The following is a 19,886-nucleotide window of genomic DNA, read 5'->3' on the forward strand; positions in this document are numbered from 1 at the left end:
AATACACTCCATATCCAAAACATCTAATATTTATGAACAAAGGGAGTATTGGAAGGGCATTGCTTTTTTAGGGAAAGGGCGTGTAATATTAAACTAATACAAAGCTTCCAGAGTTTGCATAACAAAATGACTTTTGATATATATTTTTTGTGAATTAGATGTGCATATAGACATGTTTTAGTGTGTTTTCACTCATATCAGTCTGAATGTTGTCCGTATTAAAATATGCAAAACATCTTATATTTGTGAACGGGAGGATTACCTGGCAGGCTAGGGGTCACCTACACCTTAAAATTATAGACAAAATTTCACACGAGGCATCAAAACAGCTTTTGAGATTACATAATGGATGGAACAAATAGAGTTTCTGTCTTATTTCTACAAGACGACCAAAAACAGAAAATGACATACAACATCACAGGGCAATTGACATTTCTTTACATGAACATATATATCCTAGTAATGTCTTAGATACTTGTGGTAGCATCCCACAGCCGAAGAAGTCCATTCCGGCCACCACTGCATATTCTTTTCCTATCCAGGTCCGATGCTATACATCTCACCTGTCACAAGGAAAATTGAGGATTTATAATAGACGACCATTTGTTCAACCATGAATGTTAATATGGCATCTTGGACATACTACAAACTTATAATGATGCTTACAGAAAAGGTGATTTTATGACGTGCCTAGGAACATCATATGCATATAGTATGACTATCTACAGTCATGCTTGGGAACAATTGGTCCGGTCGTACATTAATCAAACACATAGTTGTGCCAGGAACATCACGGAGCAGACGTCAAGTATGAATAGTAATTGTTTCTCAAAAGATAAGTATGACAAAATACAGATGTGCTACAAGCATCCTTGCTAAAAGCAGGCAGCTTTGCTTGTTACGTACTCCCTCCGTCCGGAAATACTTGTCCTAGAAATGTATAAAATGGATGTATCTATAACTAAAACAAGTCTAGATACAACCATTTCGAGGACAAGTATTTCCGGACGGAGGGAGTACAAAATAGTTAACAAAAGTGGGGGAAGGCATCTATCATCTATGAGTTGAATTTCTAGTGTGTGATTGTCACGTGCCTACTGTATTGCCCTGCTTGCTATCATGCTATGACCGCGATAGAAATCAATACAAGCCTCTCATTGATCAATATTGCAAACATGCTAGGAAGGAATGAATTAAACAAAGCAATGAGATGTATTACCACTGCAGACGTTTTCTGGGGAGTTCTATAAAGCTGCCATCCTGCAACTTTTGATCCTGCATTTGAGAAACTTCCGAATCGTTCTTGTGGTCGATGGAAAAGAGACATAGAATTGTCAGCAGCACCAATTCCAAGCCAGTGATCACCAGCACTAATGGACAGAACCGATGCCGAGTGAAGCGTCAGATTCTTAACACATTTTATGCCTCCTACAATAAAAATGAAATGTCCTGAGTTCCATTCACCAGTTTCTGCCACATTAACATTATATTTATTTTTCCATATACAAGTGTTTGTTCATAAAATAATAATATAAATTTGAAACCATAAAATGATGAAATGAGGCTACCATCAACAGATCAGTTAATGGTAAGAGGAGCGGCTCGTAAATTATAAAGATTGAACATATAACTTGACAAGTAGTCTATCTTTCTTTTCTTCCTTTTTTGGTAAATTTTCATGTTGTTATGGTGTCCAAGCTAAAAGGGTTCCACATATCCAATAAGTATGCGGGTTCCAGTAGATATGCAGCCACGGGTACTAAAAGGTCCACAATACACTGATTGGTGCTAAGTGCTAGTTACGAAAACTACTAACATGTCATCGAAGTCAATGACAGATTGCATTGATGCTAAACTGCAAACTAAACATGCTGAAAACTTGTTCAGTCAATCATACAGTGCATAGGACTGCCGCCGCTAATAACACGGAACTATTTCCAATTTTATGTAACTTTGCATCCACCATCACATGGGTAATTACTGGAACAATGTGGATCAGTCATTAAGCAAACTCGTGCTGTAACACAGCTCAGTATCCTCTAGTGATAAATGCTATGTTTCCCTTTTGTACAAATAATGCAAACACATTAACTTTCCTAAATAAGGTACAAAAAGTAAATACAGAAAAACAGATGAAGCAATTTTCACAATCCATAATGCATCACCTTCGTTTTCCCAAAAACGTATAAGCCCGTCAGAGGAACCTGGCATATTAATCAAGGATCAGATACGTGTGACGTGGAGAGAATTCTTTAATAATGAATACACACTATATGATTTGGCAGACCTCCCACCAAACTTTAAAAACAAGCAATGGGTCACATACCAGTGATAATTCCTTTATCCGAAGGTGAGTATTCTACACAAAGTATGGGACCAGCATGGCATGCTAATACAGCATCACATGTTCCCCGTGTAAGAGACCACACCCTAGCTGTCCAATCATCACTCCCAGTTATTATCGTTTCCCCAGTCATCCTCATTGATCTATAATCAACCAAAATTTGTGTCAGCATCTGTAAATTACTGGTCAAAATCGCCAGCGCAGGAGAATGTGAATGCTCAACAGTCCAACAGAGGCATTACCTTATCCACTTTGTATGCCCTTGAAGCTTGAACATCTGCTTACTTGAACGAATATCCCAGACATGCGCCAACCTGATGAAATGACCTTTCAGATTAGAATGGAACAAAAGTTGTTCAAGTAAATATTAGTTTAAAGCACTAAAAACATTTCCAAGTTAAAAAAGTACATACACATCTCTCCCAGCAGCTGCCAGAATTCCAGTCGAGTCATCGTATTCCATACAGAGAACTGCACTTTGACAACGACCCACGGTAGCAACACAAGTATCAGTCCGGACATCCCACATCTTCACCGTACCATCATGAGATGCAGTAAGAACACGTTCTCCTGAGAGCATCCGCACAGAAGTGACCTGTATCAATGTCAGTTGTGCATGAACATGCTTAGTAAGGGTTAGATATGGAGACAATGATATGTAAGTTACTACTATTGATGAAGAAGCTAACCGGTGCATCATGGCCCTTCAGTTCTTCCAGAAGCTTAAAAGCTTGCTTATCCCAGACTATGACAGATTGATCATCACCTCCAGAAACTATTTTGCCACGATCTGAACTAATAGCCCGAACTGTCCTGCAAGAATTTAAGTGGACAGCAGTTAATCTAGACTGAATTTGAGTAGCCAAATCAGCATGGCAAGTTAAAGACCCTGAATACTTTACGATGCTGCTAGAAAGACAAAATACCAATCAAAAGTACTTGAAGGTCTATGACTAGTCTGTTGATAACCACTACTGCGAACGCATCAGCCATAGACCACAAAAGACCTTACAACACTTTACAATTAATGTTACTGTTGTCCTATGATTCTCAACAACTTTATGGTTGAGAGCAAGAACACTCCTCCTCCCAAAACCAATGCATGAATAGTCTTTTTTCGTCGTACGAAAACAAGTGTAGAACTGATCCAATGCTCGGCCAAAAAAGGAAAAGGAAAAAAAGGCTATCACATTCCTTGGTTGACATAAAGGAACCATGCTTGAAAGGGCAGATATAGGGTATGCAACTATTACATGCAACCCCATGCCCATGCATTGCATTTGCAAGATGGTTCAAGTTGCGCTATGCAAAAGACTCTCCAAATAACAGTAACAATGATACATGCTTGAACATGTATACTGAGAAAAGTCAACTATTTGCTTGCATTATACAGTGTCTCGGATGAGCAATTGTAATTATTTAGTCAGATTACTATACACCCAACTATGATACTCCCTCCATCCCAAAATAAGTGCCGCTGACTTGGTACAACTTTAGTACAAAGTTGTACTAAATCAGCGACACTATTTTGGGGCGGAGGGAGTAGGATATAAAATTAAGTTTAAACGCAATGTTCACACAACTGACAGTTCCATTGAGTAATGTGGATGACATTTTCTACCTGGTATGCCCTCTAAGTGTTGCTCGAAGTTCGGAACCACGCAAACTTGGATCCCAAACTTTTACCTGCATGCAAAATCACTGTATCAATCACTATCCACATTAAGGACACACATACGCACAATTGTTCATGAAGAGATTTCATTGTAATGCAGCATAGCTATAAGCACTGACCAATAAGGTGAAGATAATGAACAAGCATTGCGCAGATGTTACTGAAACCCTCAACTAGTAAGAAGCACTTAGCAATCCTTTTAGAGGAGAACAACCACTGTATTGCAAAACTTACAAAATCATGGGCTACAAAGATAGATGTACGTATTTTTGCAAGAGTTTGCAGAAGCACAAATGATGTTACCCAACATAGTACACGTAATACCAACCGATTACAAGCAATCCTGCACAATTTTGATTGTTCAAGTATGGCTACAAGATAAGGAATAATCCAATTTTAATCTGGTTTTCGAGTCTTTTCTGGAAACTGGATGTGAACTGAGTGAGCAGTGGGCCATAACCAGCCAGTTCACATTTTCGAACACAATTACAAGCCACTAGCAGGCGTTATACAGTTCGATATTGATCCTTTGTAGCGTGATCCTCTGGACACAAAAAAGTAGATCGCACAGAAGCCTTACTATGTAAGGAAAAAAAAAATATGCACCCAAGCTCATATGATCCCGCGTGAACAGGAAAATCATAAAAATAGTTTAAGAAAAGGGAATTTTAGAGCATCCAGTCAAACCCTCAAAAGTGCTTAACTCCTCAAAATATTCCCTTTTTAGGAGTTGAGCCACACCTAGCCGAACCCTCAGCCGGTTTAACTCAAAAAAATTAGGCTGTGGTCGGCGCCTAATATTTGAACGGCCGAAGCAACTTCTTAGCAAAAAAACCTCTCATATGCATCCACATCGCTCGACTACCTACGCCCCGGCGCCGTCTCCGCCGATTTCCTTTCCTCCGCCGGCCAGCACGCACGGTCGCCGACACCCCCACCGACCTCTCGGGCCATGTTTGATTAGCTCGCCGGCGGCACCGCTGCCGAAATCGCCACATATCTTCGCCGTCACCGCCGCAGTCTAGTGAACGAAAAAGGCCACCGCCGAGCTTGGTTTCATCCAAATCGGAACCGGTGGACGACCAAGATGCCGCTGAGCACCCACGGATGAGGTAGGTAGCGCCGGAATCGCGACCACGCCAGCGAAATTCTGAAAACCAGAGTATGGCCGCAGCGAGCTTGGCCGGCGACGGGCAAGCACGGCTTGGAGGAGAGTCTTGTTCCTCGGAGCCTGCAGACCATCCCCCAGCCCCCACTGTCCACCCGCAAGCCTTGCTGTCACCTCCTCCACCCGCAAAGTGTTCGACAAATTGCCTAGGTGCGTTTTTTTGGCTTTTTCATTGTGTTTTACTGTTTTTGCAATCAAAATCAACATCGAATATTCCATAGTGTAGATGAAGAGGTTAAGGGAGATATTCTTCGACGACTCTTCGTCGGAGGAGGAAAAAGACGATGATTTTGAAATGGCTATTGTCATGATCGTTCATGATACTTTGAGCGACCAAGACTAGGATCACAGTTCTGCCGCTTGTACATCAACCACGATAGATCAGAAGGCCATGCCAAGCTTATGAAGGATTACTTTGCACCCAATTCAACCTATCGAGAGAAATATTTTCGCTGGTGATTTCGGATGCACCGAAGTCTCTTCCTCGCCATTACAAAAGTTGTTGAGGAGCATGATCCATGGTTTACACTTAGGAGAAGTGCATTGGGAGAGATAAGTGCAACTGTGCAAGCCCATTGATAAAGTATGTCGCGGCTGTTCGAGTGCTTGCCTATGGGTATTCAGTTGACACCATTGATGACTATGTCCGCATTGGGGAAGATTCAATCCTAGAGGCCGTTCGAAGATACACACAGGCCGTCATTGAGATTTATGGACCGGAGTACTTGAGGGCACCCAATGATGAAGACACCGAGAAACTCTTGGGTTTGAGTGAAGAATGAGGATGGCCAGGGATGCTTTGATCAATTGATTTCATGCACTGGACATAAAAGAATTGTCCTACGGGGTGGAAAGGTAACTACAAAGGGCACTCCAAAGATCCAACCATCATTCTTGAGACAGTTCCATCAGAGGACTCTAAATTTGGATACTCCTCCAAATGAAGTATCGGGAACCTACACGCTACATGAATTTCATGCAACTTATTTCATTGCATCAACCATCATCCAAATGAAGTATCAGGAACCGTTTTCATTTAACTCCTCAAAATTGAGGAGTAAAGGTTTGAGGGGGCCTTTGGGGGCTAAATTTTAGGGGTTCGACTAGAAATTCCCTTAGGCATCAACCTGCTCATGTCTTCTAACTGCATGCAAAATTTCACGATGAAAGGACATCTGCAGTTCCCTGCACAAACAAAACAAAAATAGGTACTCTAGCAAAGGCTTTTTGGAGCACCCATGTTTTTTCTGCACAGGGCACCACAGATGTCCTTTCGACACAAAACTTTGCATGCAGTTAGAAGACATTATCATGTTCGATGCCTAAAACTTTCAGATTTAATGATTTTTTTACTATTTGTTTCGAGTTTACTGTTCATGCGAGATCATATGAGCTCAGGTGCAGAAACGTGGTATGTATCTCTACAAAGACAAGTATTGAGAATATCAGTTTTTCTCAACCAAAAACATGACTAAAACCATATCTGGTATTTTGAAAGCATCCTGATTAACGTAAGTGTTCCTAACTTGCCTGGTAGGTTCTAATTTTCATGATAATGTCATAATACACTTGCTTTTTCCTTGAAAAAGTTTCTCCACTTAGATTGGTAAAAATTGGAGGTCATCATACTAAAACCATGTACTCTGGCCCATGATTCGCTACTGGTGTGGTTGATACCAGAATTTAACAATTACGCTAAAGCAACGATTGCAAATAAAATAATTATGACAGCATAAAGCTAACCGTGCAATCTGTGCTTCCACTGATGAAAAATCCAGCATCTTCACGATCACCAACAAGGTCCCACACCTCTTTTCTTGTGACACAATGAAGCGCAGTAATGGCAGCTGTGTGTCCTCTAAGGATCCTCATATTTGTTTGAGTTTTCTTCTGCGCAGCAGCTAGGTCTGTTTTGCCTGCAGTAGCACCAGCCTTTGTATCACCTGAGATTATCCAAGTCATATTAGGGACATATGGAGATGTCAAGATAATATATTCTCCATTTAGGTCCTCAAAGGAGGAAAGGTGGGACTAGCTTAAACTTACTGGCTCGATTGAAGGAGCTAGCTCTTAAGCTTCTGTCCCTACTGAACATACTGTGCACCCAACTTCGGCCTAACACGGATGCCTCAGCAGGTTGTTCGCTTTCATCAGATATATCAAGCGCACGAGGGGAAGCCATGCTATATGATGGCAGTGGTTGGCCTTTTCCTATAGGGACCCCCCAATAGCCAACACGAAGTTGTTGCAGATGTGTGAGCAATGCTCTAAGTTTGATCTGAGGGAAGTTCAAAATAATTATTAAGAAAATGCATTTTACAGCGGGCATTTATCAAGACACTGTCATGCTCTAGTTTGACTTACAAGCTGCTTATAACCTAAGTTGTTTCTCTCTGCTATTTTCTCGATCATATTCCAAGAATCAATATCAGGTAGTCCCAATCCAGCCTACATTATAGACAAAATAGAAAGTCAGGATAGTAAAATTTGATTGCTTGACAGTGAATACAAGACATAACCTGCTAAGTACCATGTGAGTTGCCATGACAATGAGCTGTGCAGTAACTAATGTTACATAATTTGTCGACCTGCGGAAACAGAAAAATACACAAGAGATAAGATCATAAGATAACAAGTATAAATATTGGAATTTTCTTATTGTATTGATCGGTGCTACCATTATCACATCCATGGAATGCGCCTTGAGCCCTGTGCACATTATCTCAGTGTACATTGATTGCAATAGGTTGAGAGAATGTGCAGAAACCTCAAGCACTCACTGGTTGAGATAGTGGGAGCACCCACCCATACAAGTAAAAGGAGTTTCTCCCCACAGTAGATGCATTGGTACTTTGCTTGTCCCAATTTTTTGTAAATACTGGAATTTGTCTAGTAAAGAACAGATGAACGTTGACATCGACACGTAATATTTTCCACGTTTTATTTCAATCAACGTAATGCAATTTTATAAATCTGCTATATCAGTTACATGGTTTTTCTAGTCTAGAAGATACGCGGAGGCATAAAAAGGAAAAAATACAGTTATATTGCACATACTGCACAACCATGTACATGTAAGATATTCCTTACTGTTCATATTTTAAACCTGCATCAAGAATTTCTGTCTAATCATATGTTGCAAACTAATGCATGATGTAAAGGCATATACATAACTAATTCAGAAACTTACTTGTTCGAACAGTTTTCCATCAAATATTCAAAGTAGCCATCCCAGAAGCTGCCAAAGAAAAACAATCATGTATACTATTCATACCATAGATGGACGCTACAACAACGACTCTAACCCTAGATGGACACTGAATGACTAAAATTACACATGGTAATGAACCTATTAGAAACACAAATGAACACATGGCAATAAACCTAAACAAACAGAAGAAAGGAGAATGGATCTCCCATCTATTAAGAAGGGTGTGATCCACCTGATAAACTTAGAACTTACTCCGGAGACTGTGATCCACACAGGCCAATGAGTAATCATGCTGCTGGCAATAGACAATGTTTGTTTGAATTTCATGTAACTTATTTTGATTCTCCTCACTTTTCAGGATTGCCTTATTTTTTTTACTTATGAGAACTAAACCTACACGCTATTTGTCAATTGAAGCCCCAAAGTTATATTTTAGTCCACACACACACCCTCAGCTTATTTCAAAACAAAGCTGCAATGACATGACAGGCACGCACACACACACGCTCAGCTTATTTCAAAACAAAGCTGCATGACATGACAAGCTAATGTGCTGTTCAAGGTCAACGTAGCAACACTTTTAGATTAGACAATGACATGGCATATGGATTGCACCTTTGGAAACTAATCTTAACTTAAGAACGAATTATCTCATGGTAGTAACGACATACCGAAGCTCCTCCCAGACTGATAGGGATAACAGATGACGCTGGACATAGTCTTGAACATTGTTTGGGTCCTTCCTGTACATTTCAGCAGAAACTTCAAGAGCATCTCTAATGGTTGACACATCATCGCGAGAGCTAGCAAGAGTTATAGCCGTTTTAAGCTGCATGAAGAGAGAATGATGAGATTCTTTGCAAGAATCGACACGACAGAGAAAAGAAGATAAGCATATTGATAGATCTGCATGTACACACACAAAATGCAAGCTTCATAAGCTTGTAAAGAAAGAAGCTAGGCGTAACTTCCATAGTAGTGAAGTGATAATTAATTGATACGATTTCTATTGAAAACATCGGCACAAATATAGCATTATAATTTTATAAGCTTATAAAGGCAGTACCCACCACCACCTGATACAGAAGTCAAATTTTCATAGCAATGAAATTATAAGTGATGAGTTAGCACAACTAGTTTGCCGACTTACCTACATCTTAGTGACCAGCTAAATAACATGGCAATCACCGCCTTGAACATGAAAACTGTTTGCAAGAACCAGTACTTATACCATGCAGAATGTGGGGCTATGGAATAAGAAATAAGACTCACCAGTTCTTTTACAGCAATAAACTGCTCATCAGTCAAGCGGCATTGCCAACCCTATAAGGTAGAAAAGTTACTTATGAAGTGGATCAGAAAGTAGCAAGGTATGCATTATGTAGTTATAAGATTCAGATTACAGAATGAATGTGCTCTCTGATGCATTCAACAAAGCCACTCCCTCCGATGCCTTCTGCATCAGACTCAATCAAAGCTGCAAAAAGGCAACAGAAATCATGTGGGGCAAGTAAGACATATATAGATAAATGTGTTACACAATGACAGAATATAGTATAAACTGAAACTTCAAGATACCAAGAATGGTTCCATATTCGAATGATGAAAGGGGATCCTCAGTTGCCCCAAGTCTCAGAAGACGAAGCCATAGTCCCTGAAATAAAACATACAAATAACTTTAGCATAATATGCTTAGTAGGGAATTTTTAGGCTAAAATTCTCTATTAGGAGAGGAGTTTGCTAGAGGCTGGGCAAGGCGAGTTTCTTGTCATTGTGGTCATAGGTCGATTGGTGAGGATGGCTCTTGACCTCGCAGTTGACGGATGCAGTGCTCATACTGTAAATACTTGTATTTTAGACGTTCACGCTATCTTAGTGTTTTCTTAATGAAAATGGCACGCCTCCTTTCTCTCAAAAAAAAAGTGATGCACTTCCTTTCTCTCAGAAAAAAAATGTCACTCCCAGGCATGTTTGAGAAACAAAGTTTGCAGCGCAGAGTTCAAAATGAAACAAACTGAACAACACTGCTTCAAATTGCAGACTGTAATGGTTCTATCACGATTTTGGGCCTCAAAATGTTATATTTATGGCATTCCAGCTTTAGTGGTAATAGCAATCTACTGAAAATTTACACAAAACAGAGGCGGCTGCACACTTGCTACTTTCAGGCACGGCCATAGCTAGGCTTTTGGCTCAGAAAGGATTTAAATGACATCAAGACTCTTAGCGCTTGTTTGATTGGTCACTGGGTTTGCCTCACTTTTCCACACTCCGGGGCTGTTTGGTTTCTAGCCACATCTTGCCACACTTTGCCACACCTCACCTTAGGCAAGTTTGACCAAGTTAGGTGGGTGTTTGGTTCTAGCCACACCTAAGGCAAGATTTTTTTATAAGAAATGAACCCCACATGTCATAGACACAAAAAGTGTGGCAAGATTCCCTTAGGCAAGCCAAAGTGTGGCTAACAATTTGAGCAACTCAAGTTAGGCAAGTGTGGCAATATATGGCAAACATAGTCACAATCCAAACAACCCCTCCATGTTAGCTAAGTTTGACTGAGGTAGGCATTATTTTCGGTCCGCAGCCACATATTAGGCAATATCCATTTCTAAAGTTGGGGTCCCATGAAGCAGCACAAAGGTTGTGGAGGAGCAACTCCACCTTGCTGCTACACTGTGTACAGCATAAGTGTTGAAGGAACAGCTTCAACGTGATGTGCTAGATATCGCTCTAGAGGCGAATGTAGGTCGATGGGGCAGCAAGAGTTCAATCCAGAACTCCTAGGGCACAAGATCTACTCCAAGATCTTAGATAAGAACAACAAGTTCTGTTATAGGTAGTGGGTACATAGTCTGGGTTACAAAGTAGAGGTGAGGACCTCTATTTATAGGGCTTTGGGAAGCCTTCACATACTTCTACTTATAGCTGGAATACTCTAGAAACATTATTTAAGGTCCACCATTCTACTCATAGCTACTCACAACTAGAAAACTCTAGAAAACAGTAGGTAGGATAGAAAAGAAAAGAAAAGAAATACTACACTAGAGTGGAAGTATCTATAAGTAGCCAAAGAGATCTGGCATGTGTTTTTCTTTCTTCACATCTAGTGTTCCTCATCATTCTCCCCTGGTTGTTTGGAACTCGCCCTGGAGTTATCTTCAAAGAGCGCTTCTTCTGGATGGTAGAGAGTCAAGTCCGCAACATTGAAAGTGTTGGAGATAGTCATATCGCTTGGAAGATCTATCACATAAGCATTATCATTTATCTTCCTCGCGATAGAGAAGGGCCCATACCTTCGCTGCCTAAGTTTCCCCTTAACACCTAAAGGTCTTTTCGGAGGTAGACCATCACCTTATCACCGACTTGGAATGATTTTGGCCTCCTTTTGCAATCAGCAAGTTGTTTATATTTCTGATTTTGTGCTTCCAAAGCACCGCGAATCTCTTCAAATAACTCGGGGTAATTATCAGCAAAGGACAATGCTGATTTTGAGTTTCCCCTTGATGGTAGCTTCACCAGGTCCACCACATGTGTTGGAACTTTAGTGTAGACAATGGAAAAAGGGCTCCTTCTTGTGGATCTATGCTTGGGAGTTATTGTAGGAGAACTCTGCAAGAGATAGGTCCAAGTCCCATTGTCCCTTTCTTTCTCTACAAATGCAACGAATCAGATTACCCAAAAACTTGTTCACCACTTCCGTTTGTCCATCTGTTTGTGGATGAGCGGTGCTAGAAAATTTCAATTTAATGTTGAATTGCTTCCACAAAGTGAGCCAAAATGCGGCAAGAAACTTGCTATCACGGTCTGAGACGATGGACCTTGGTACTCCATGAAGTCTGACCACTTCTTGAAAGAATAGGTTTGCCACATGATGAGCATCCGTTGTCTTGCGGCATGGGATGGAATGAGCCATCTTAGAGAATCTGTCCACGACCACAAACACAGCATCACTCCCTCGTCTTGTTCTTGGCAAGCCCAAGACAAAGTCCATAGAGATGTCCTCCCATGGAGCGACAGGAATAGGCAAAGGCATGTATAACCCTGTGTTCTGGACTTGACCTTTGCAGGTTTGGCATATAGGGCATCGCTGAACAAACTTTCCAGCATCTCTCTTTAGTTGTGGCCAAAAGTAGCGAGCTTTCAGGCTAGCGATAAGTCTTGTCCCGTCCAACATAGCCCCTAAGACCACTCGAAAGGAGCTCTCTAACCAGCTTATCACGTAGAGAACTTCTTGGAATGCACAAACGATCATTTTTTAAGAGATATCCATCTTGCATCAAATAGTCATCACCTAATGGTTGTCCCCTTGCGTGCTTTACCCAAACATGGCCAAAGTCTTCGTCACCCTCATACAACTCCTTTATTTGATCCATGTCCGGAAGTTCAGCTTCAAAAGAAGTTAAGAGGCATGCACGACGACTCAAAGCATCGGCCACTCTATTACTTGTCCCAGATTTATGCACAATGAGATAGTTAAACCTCTCGAGATATGCTGCCCATCTCGCTAGCATGCGGTCAACATGCTTTTGATTTCTAAAATGCTTCAAGGATTGATGGTCACTATATACAATGAACTCTTTAGGCAGCAAATAAACTTCCCAAGTTTTCAAGGCTCTGAAAATGGCATACAATTCTTGATGATAGGTGCTCTATTTCTGCCTAGCTTCACTTAACTTCTCACTAAAGAAAGCAATGGGCTTCCTTTCTTGAGATAGAACAGCTTCAATGCCTACTCCACTTGCATCACACTCCAACTCAAAAGTCTTGTTGAAATCAGGTAGCACCAAGACAGGGGCTTGTTATAGTTTTTGTTTAATCTCATTGAAACTAGCTTCAGCTGCTTCTGTCCATTGGAACTTTCCTTTCGTCAAACACTCGGTAATTGGTGCCATGATAGTGCTGAAATTCTTCACAAATCGCCTATAGAAAGTTGCAAGGCCATGAAAACTTCTTACCTCAAAAATGGTCTTCGGAGTTGGCCATTCTCGGATTGCTTCAACCTTAGAATCATCAACATGAATGCCGTCACATGTTATGACGAATGCTAGGAAAAGAAGTTGTGTTTGCAGGAAAACACATTTCTTCAAGTTGACGTAGAGCTCATTTTCCCTTAGTACTTCTAGCACCTTCCGAATGTGATCAAAGTGTTCATCCTCATCCTTGCTATAGATCAAGATGTCATCGAAATAGACCACAACAAAGTGAGACAAGAAGGGTCGAAGGACTTGACTCATTAAGCACATAAAGGTACTTGGTGCATTTGAGAGTCCAAATGGCATGACTAACCATTCAAACAACCCTTCCTTTGTCTTGAAGGCGGTTTTCCATTCATCCTCGGGTCTGATACGGATTTGATGATATTCACTTTTTAATCTAGCTTTGTGAACACTCTTGCTCCACTAAGCTGATCCAACATATCATCCAGACGGGGAATCGGGGATCTATACCTTACGGTGATCTTGTTAATGGCTCTACTGTCCGTACACATGCGCCAAGATCCATCTTTCTTTGGCGCGAGTAGGACTGGTACAGCACATGGGCTAATACTTTCTCGAATGTGCCCCTTTTGCAACAATTCCTCCACTTTCTCCTTCAATATATCATGCTCCTTTGGGCTCATTCGATAGTGTGGAAGATTAGGAAGACTTGCTCCCGGAATTAAGTCAATTCTATGTTGAATTCCTCTCATCGGTGGTAGGCCTTGTGTCTCCCCAAGTATGTTATGACATTCTGCTAATAAGCCACATACCTTTGCTGGAATTTCAACAGTCGGGTGCTCTTCTCCTTTTATAATAAGTGCAGCACATAAATCTGCCTCCTTCAAGTCTTCCATAAACTCATTAGAGGTGTGGGAGATAGTTAACATACTTTTCCCCTCGTCCTTAGATATATTACCATTAGTTTTGTTTGGTAGAATAATGATCTTTCTCTTGTTCCAAATGAAAGAGTAAGAATTTTCCTTGCCCTTGTGTGTAGTATCCACATCAAATTGCCAAGGTCTCCCAAGAAGAACATAGCTGGCATCCATGTCAACCACATCACACAACACATTTGAGCGATAATGCTTACCCAAAGAAAGTGGCAGGTTGCATTGTTTGGTGATCCTCATATTCACTCCTTTCTTGATCCATCCAATAGTGTAGGGATTTGGATGATCATGGGTTTCAAGCTTTAAATGGTCCACCAACTTCTGGGAGATGAGATTATCGCAGCTGCAACTATCAATCAGTAGTTTGCATACCTTGCCATTCATCGTGCATTTGCTCTCAAATATTTTCTTCCGCTGTGTGTCATCGGGTTGTGGTGTGGAACATAGGAGACGCTGGATCACACATACCACCTCTTCACCTTCTTCTTGACAAACCTCTTGTCCGTCTACATCTTCAGATTCGTATTCTTCCTAATCGCCTTCACCATCATGGATAGTCGTGCTAACAAATTTCCTTAGTGGGCAACCGCTGGATATGTGTCCCTCTTTACCACATTTATAGCATTTTGGGCCTTCATTTGCCTTACCCTTGCCTCTAGTTTGCTTCGGGATGGGCTGTTTTGTCTTTTGTGGAGTGGTCTTTTCTTCCACTCTATTAGGTTGGCTCCTAGATGAGCCTTCGGTATGAGGATATGGAGGATATGGAGCCTTAGTTGTCTTTCTCATCCTCACAAACCTCTCGGCCTTTAAGGCTAGAGCTTGTGCTTGATCAACGGACCAGATTTGTTGCATCATCAATCGATCTTGAATAGCATCATTGAGACCATTGATGTACCTTGCAACTTGTTGATCTTCAGTTTCAGCAAGGTTGCACCTCACTTGTAGCCGTAGAAACTCCTCCGTGTAGTCTGAAACAGTCCTATTTCCTTGAGCATAATTTTGAAATTCGATAAATAGGATCTGGTCATAATCAGCAGGCAAAAATCTCCCTTTCAAGAGACTTTTCATTTGCCGCCAAGTTCTCACACGAGGTTCTCCTCTCAGCCTGCGCTCTTCTTGAACGCGATGCCACCATGCACCGGCTCCTCCTTTCAGCTTGTATGCGACCAAAGGAACTCTACGATCTTCCGGAACCTCCATGACCTCAAAGAAAGTCTCCACTTCATATAACCAATCTAGGCACCCTTCAATATCAACATTTCCATTAAAAGTTGGGATCTCAGCTTTCACCTTGTATGTATCCTTTGCATATGTAAGGTTGGGTACTCTCCGATATGCATAGAGATCAGCTTCTTCAAGGGCTTCATCATATTCTTCACCTTCAGAAGCTTTAACATAAATTGGCCTTCTTGAAGCACGTTGAACAACGTTGTTGTGGCGGTCTTGCTCCAAGATTATCTCTCCTTCTTTGATGAACATCTTCTTCTTTAGATGAATCTCCTTCATTGGTAGCAGGGGGAACACCCTTTCTTATCATCTCAACCAGCTGGTCAAATCTCCGATTAAGATCTTCACGCAGCTCTTTGATTTGTTGTTCTGCAGCGTCCATCCTCTTCTACAATTGCTCCATTGGTTGCTGCAGCTTGCTCTCGAAGAAGACAGCAAGAACTAGTATGGGTCAACAAGGCTCTGATACCACCTGAAGCAGCACAAAGGTTGTGGAGGAGCAACTCCACCTTGCTGCTACACTGTGTACAGCACAAGTGTTGAAGGAACAGCTCCAACGTGCTGTGCTAGATATCGCTCTAGAGGCGAATGTAGGCCGATATGGCAGCAAGAGTTCGATCCAGAACTCCTAGGGCACAAGATCTACTCCAAGATCTTAGATAAGAACAACAAGTTCTGTTATAGGTAGTGGGTACATAGTCTGGGTTACAAAGTAGAGGTGAGGACCTCTATTTATAGGGCTTTGGGAAGCCTTCACATACTTCTACTTATAGCTGGAATACTCTGGAAACATTATTTAAGGTCCACCATTCTACTCATAGCTACTCACAACTAGAAGACTCTAGAAAACAGTAGGTAGGATAGAAAAGAAAAGAAAAGAAATACTACACTAGAGTGGAAGTATCTATAAGTAGCCAAACAGATCTGGCATGTGTTTTTCTTTCTTCTCATCTAGTGTTCCTCGAGGAGTCGAAATCTGGGGCCATCGTTCCTCGACAGGAAGTGGCTCAGAAGATCGAACTGTCGCCCATGGACATGAAGTTAGAGGGGACTACCAATTATCTGAGCTGGTCCCGGAGGGCGTTGCTGGCTGTGGAACAGAAGGAGCTTGATGGGCTTGGGCCCATACCGGTTCAACACTCCCCCTCAAGATGGGTGGTAGATATCTATCATCCCCATCTTGTCACATGCCAAGTTACAGTCCTTCGTTCCCAGTCCCTTTGTCAAGCAATCTGCAAACTGCTGCCCAGAGCTGACGTGAGTAAGACTGATGATACCAGCATCAAGTTGGTATCAGAGATCTACTTCACACAGAGCATCTAAGCATGTTGCTAGTAAATCCTGCATGTTTGAGTCTTACAATAAGCACCCTCCATCTCACACGGGCACTTATGCAAACTGCTGATGGCACAAACCAGCCTGTCATAGGGGTTGGCACAGTCAAGTGCACTCCGACCATCTCCCTATCCTCAGTTTTACATGTGCCGGCTTTTCCTATCAATTTGGTCTCTTTCAGTGCTCTAATTGATCAAATTGACTGTCGTGTGATCCTTGACAAATTCGGGTACGTGATTCAGGAGCGACAGACGAGTCAGACGGTTGGGACTGGCACCAGGCGTAGGGGGCTCTGGTACATGGACCAGGAGGTGCAGCCGGACTTGGTGTGTGCTGCGACCATGGAGGACAAGGAGAAGGAGGCGATGATCCATCACTGTAGGATGGGCCATGTATCTTTCGATAAGATGAGTAGAATCTTTCCGGATGTTATGTGTGGGATAGGCAAGGGCAAGTTGACATGTGATGCTTGCGAATATGCCAAACACACACGAGCCTCATATGTGAGTAAGGGGCTTAGGAGCATATCTCCTTTTATGCTTATTCATTCGGATGTATGGAAGAGCCCAGTTGTATCAATGAATGGAATGAAATACTTTGTTACATTCATCGATTGCTATTTTCGTATGACTTGGATTTATTTGATGCGTCACAAAGATGAGGTGTTTAGCTGTTTTCAGAATTTCCATGCCTTGGTGAAGAATCAGTTTCAGGTGCAGGTGCAGGTGCAGGTGATCAGGACTGACAATGGGACAGAGTATGTGAACAACACATTTGGGGCTTACTTGTTTGATCAAGGTATTCTTCATCAAACTTCATGCCCAGACACCCCTCCTCAGAATGGAGTGGCAGAAAGGAAAAATCGGCATATTCTTGAGGTTGCCCGGTCATTGATGTTTACGATGAATGTGCCCAAATTCTTGTGGGGTGAAGCAGTTATGACAGCCACATACTTGATCAACAGGACACCATCAAGAATACTAAGCATGAAATCTCCGTGTAAGCTAGTATATGGAGCTAGTATATGGAGAAACTAAGTTTGTTGTTCCCCCAAAGTTGTTTGGCAGTACTTGTTTTGTTCAAGATCACCGTCCTTCTGTTGGAAAACTTGATCCGCGGGCAGTGAAGTGTATTTTTCTGGGCTATTCTTCTAGTCAGCAGGGATATAAATGTTGGTGTCCCTCAGAGAAACGCAGGTTTGTCAGTATGGACGTAACCTTCAGGGAGTCTGAGCCATTCTATGGTGAGCCAACAGATCTAAGTGTGTTGTTTCAAGAGCTTGACCATTTACACTCTGTGCAAGATGGTCAAGAGGGGGAGAAGGCTGTATCTCACACTCACGAGGATTCTGTGGGCACTAACATTGATGATGATGTGCAGGTTCAAGTCCAGCCAATTGTGGGTACAATTTCGGTTGGTACTCTCACTGATGGTGATGTGCAGGTACGGGTCCAACCAACAGTGGGTTCCATTTAGATTGGTAATCTCCAGCTCCCTGTTCGAGATCGGTGGCAGAAGATCCCCCTAGTGTACTCTCGACGAGAGCCACAAGTGCCACAGGTGCATGACTCATCTGACACTCGTCTGGTATATTCTCGGCGGCAGCCACTTGTGCAGGAGGGGGAGCAACAAGTGCAGGGGGAGCAGCAAGGCAGTGGTGCAAGCTCATCTGACACAGTGGAGCTACCTATTGCGTTGCGAAAGGGGACACGTGAAGCGGCTCAGAAGGCTTTACCACCGGAGGTTTTGGATGATCATGACATTGGAAATTTTGTGTCTTATGAGGCTTTGTCTCCTTCCTATAGAGTGTTTGTTGCCTCTCTTCAAACTGTGTCAATCCCAAAGGATTGGAAGGCTGCAAAGCAAGATCCGAAGTGGCATGAAGCAATGATAGAAGAGTTGGAAGCATTGAGGAAAAACAAGACGTGGGTGCTAACCACATTGCCGGCAGGAAAGAAAGCAGTGAGTAGTAAGTGGATCTATACAGTGAAGCAGAATCCTGAGGGGAAGGTGGAACGGTATAAGGCCAGATTGGTCGCTAGAGGATATAGTCAAACTTATGGAATTGACTATGACGAGACGTTTGCTCCAGTGGCAAAGATGAACACAGTAAGGATATTGGTTTCCTGTGCTGCAAATTTTGGGTGGAAATTGCATCAATTAGATGTCAAGAATGCCTTCTTGCATGGTGAGTTGCAGGAAGAAGTGTACATGGAGATACCACCAGGTTTTGGTACTTCACAGACCACGGGGAAGGTATGTAGGCTGAAGAAATCCTTGTATGGACTGAAGCAATCGCCGAGGGCTTGGTTCGATAGGTTCAGACGTGCTGTCCGTGCTATGGGGTATGGTCAATGTAATGGTGACCACACGGTGTTCTACAGACACTCACTCTCTAATCGAAAGATCACCATTCTTGCAGTTTATGTGGACGACATTATCATCACCGGAGATGATGAGGAGGAAATAAAGAGATTGAAGGGGTGTCTGAGCAATGAGTTTGAGGTGAAGGATTTGGGCAACCTAAAATACTTCCTTGGGATTGAAGTGGCCCGGACAGAGAAGGGAATATCTTTGTGCCAAAGGAAATACACCTTGGATCTCTTGAGTGACATGGGCATGATGGGATGTCGTGCAGCCCCTACGCCGATTGAACAAAACCATCAAGTGACAGCTCAGTCAGGCGAGCTGGTGAATAAGGAAGATTATCAGAAACTGGTTGGGAGGTTATTGTACTTGTGTCATACCAGGCCTGACATTACGTATGCCGTGGGTGTGGTGAGCAGATACATGCATGAACCAAGGAGTGGCATCTTGATATTGTGCACAGAATTCTGAGATACTTGAAGGGGACTCCAGGTAAAGGGTTGTGGTTTGCGAAGAGTGGACATCTTGAGGTGGATGGCTATAGTGACTCTGATTGGGCCAGTTGTCAAGATGATAGAAGATCAACTTCTGGCTACTGTGTTTTTGTGGGAGGAAACTTGGTGTCGTGGAGAAGCAAGAAACAACCTGTTGTGTCTAGATCAACAGCAGAAGCCGAGTATAGAGCTTTAT

At 42.2% G+C, this 19,886-nt stretch overlaps 1 protein-coding gene across 1 annotated transcript in view; it reads right to left on the reverse strand.

Moving 5' to 3' along the window:
- Nucleotides 1–258: 258 nt before the first annotated feature.
- The window catches only part of LOC109735593 (DENN domain and WD repeat-containing protein SCD1), a 33,653-nt gene continuing 14,025 nt past the window's right edge, over nucleotides 259–19,886 (reverse strand). Inside the window, exons 15-31 of the mRNA XM_020294814.4 lie at nucleotides 9,977–10,052; nucleotides 9,802–9,875; nucleotides 9,671–9,721; nucleotides 9,070–9,227; nucleotides 8,378–8,425; nucleotides 7,718–7,775; nucleotides 7,552–7,635; nucleotides 7,234–7,465; nucleotides 6,931–7,130; nucleotides 3,966–4,030; nucleotides 3,034–3,157; nucleotides 2,758–2,939; nucleotides 2,587–2,658; nucleotides 2,327–2,487; nucleotides 2,166–2,204; nucleotides 1,220–1,428; nucleotides 259–563 (exon numbers count right to left, since the gene is read on the reverse strand). Of these exons, the coding sequence (XP_020150403.1) occupies nucleotides 468–563; nucleotides 1,220–1,428; nucleotides 2,166–2,204; nucleotides 2,327–2,487; nucleotides 2,587–2,658; nucleotides 2,758–2,939; nucleotides 3,034–3,157; nucleotides 3,966–4,030; nucleotides 6,931–7,130; nucleotides 7,234–7,465; nucleotides 7,552–7,635; nucleotides 7,718–7,775; nucleotides 8,378–8,425; nucleotides 9,070–9,227; nucleotides 9,671–9,721; nucleotides 9,802–9,875; nucleotides 9,977–10,052 (1,929 nt within the window). The 3' untranslated portion in view covers nucleotides 259–467. The remainder of the gene's footprint in view (nucleotides 564–1,219; nucleotides 1,429–2,165; nucleotides 2,205–2,326; nucleotides 2,488–2,586; nucleotides 2,659–2,757; nucleotides 2,940–3,033; nucleotides 3,158–3,965; nucleotides 4,031–6,930; nucleotides 7,131–7,233; nucleotides 7,466–7,551; nucleotides 7,636–7,717; nucleotides 7,776–8,377; nucleotides 8,426–9,069; nucleotides 9,228–9,670; nucleotides 9,722–9,801; nucleotides 9,876–9,976; nucleotides 10,053–19,886) is intronic.

This window comes from Aegilops tauschii, chromosome 3 (genome assembly GCF_002575655.3).
Source record: "Aegilops tauschii subsp. strangulata cultivar AL8/78 chromosome 3, Aet v6.0, whole genome shotgun sequence".
Taxonomy (NCBI): domain Eukaryota; kingdom Viridiplantae; phylum Streptophyta; class Magnoliopsida; order Poales; family Poaceae; genus Aegilops; species Aegilops tauschii.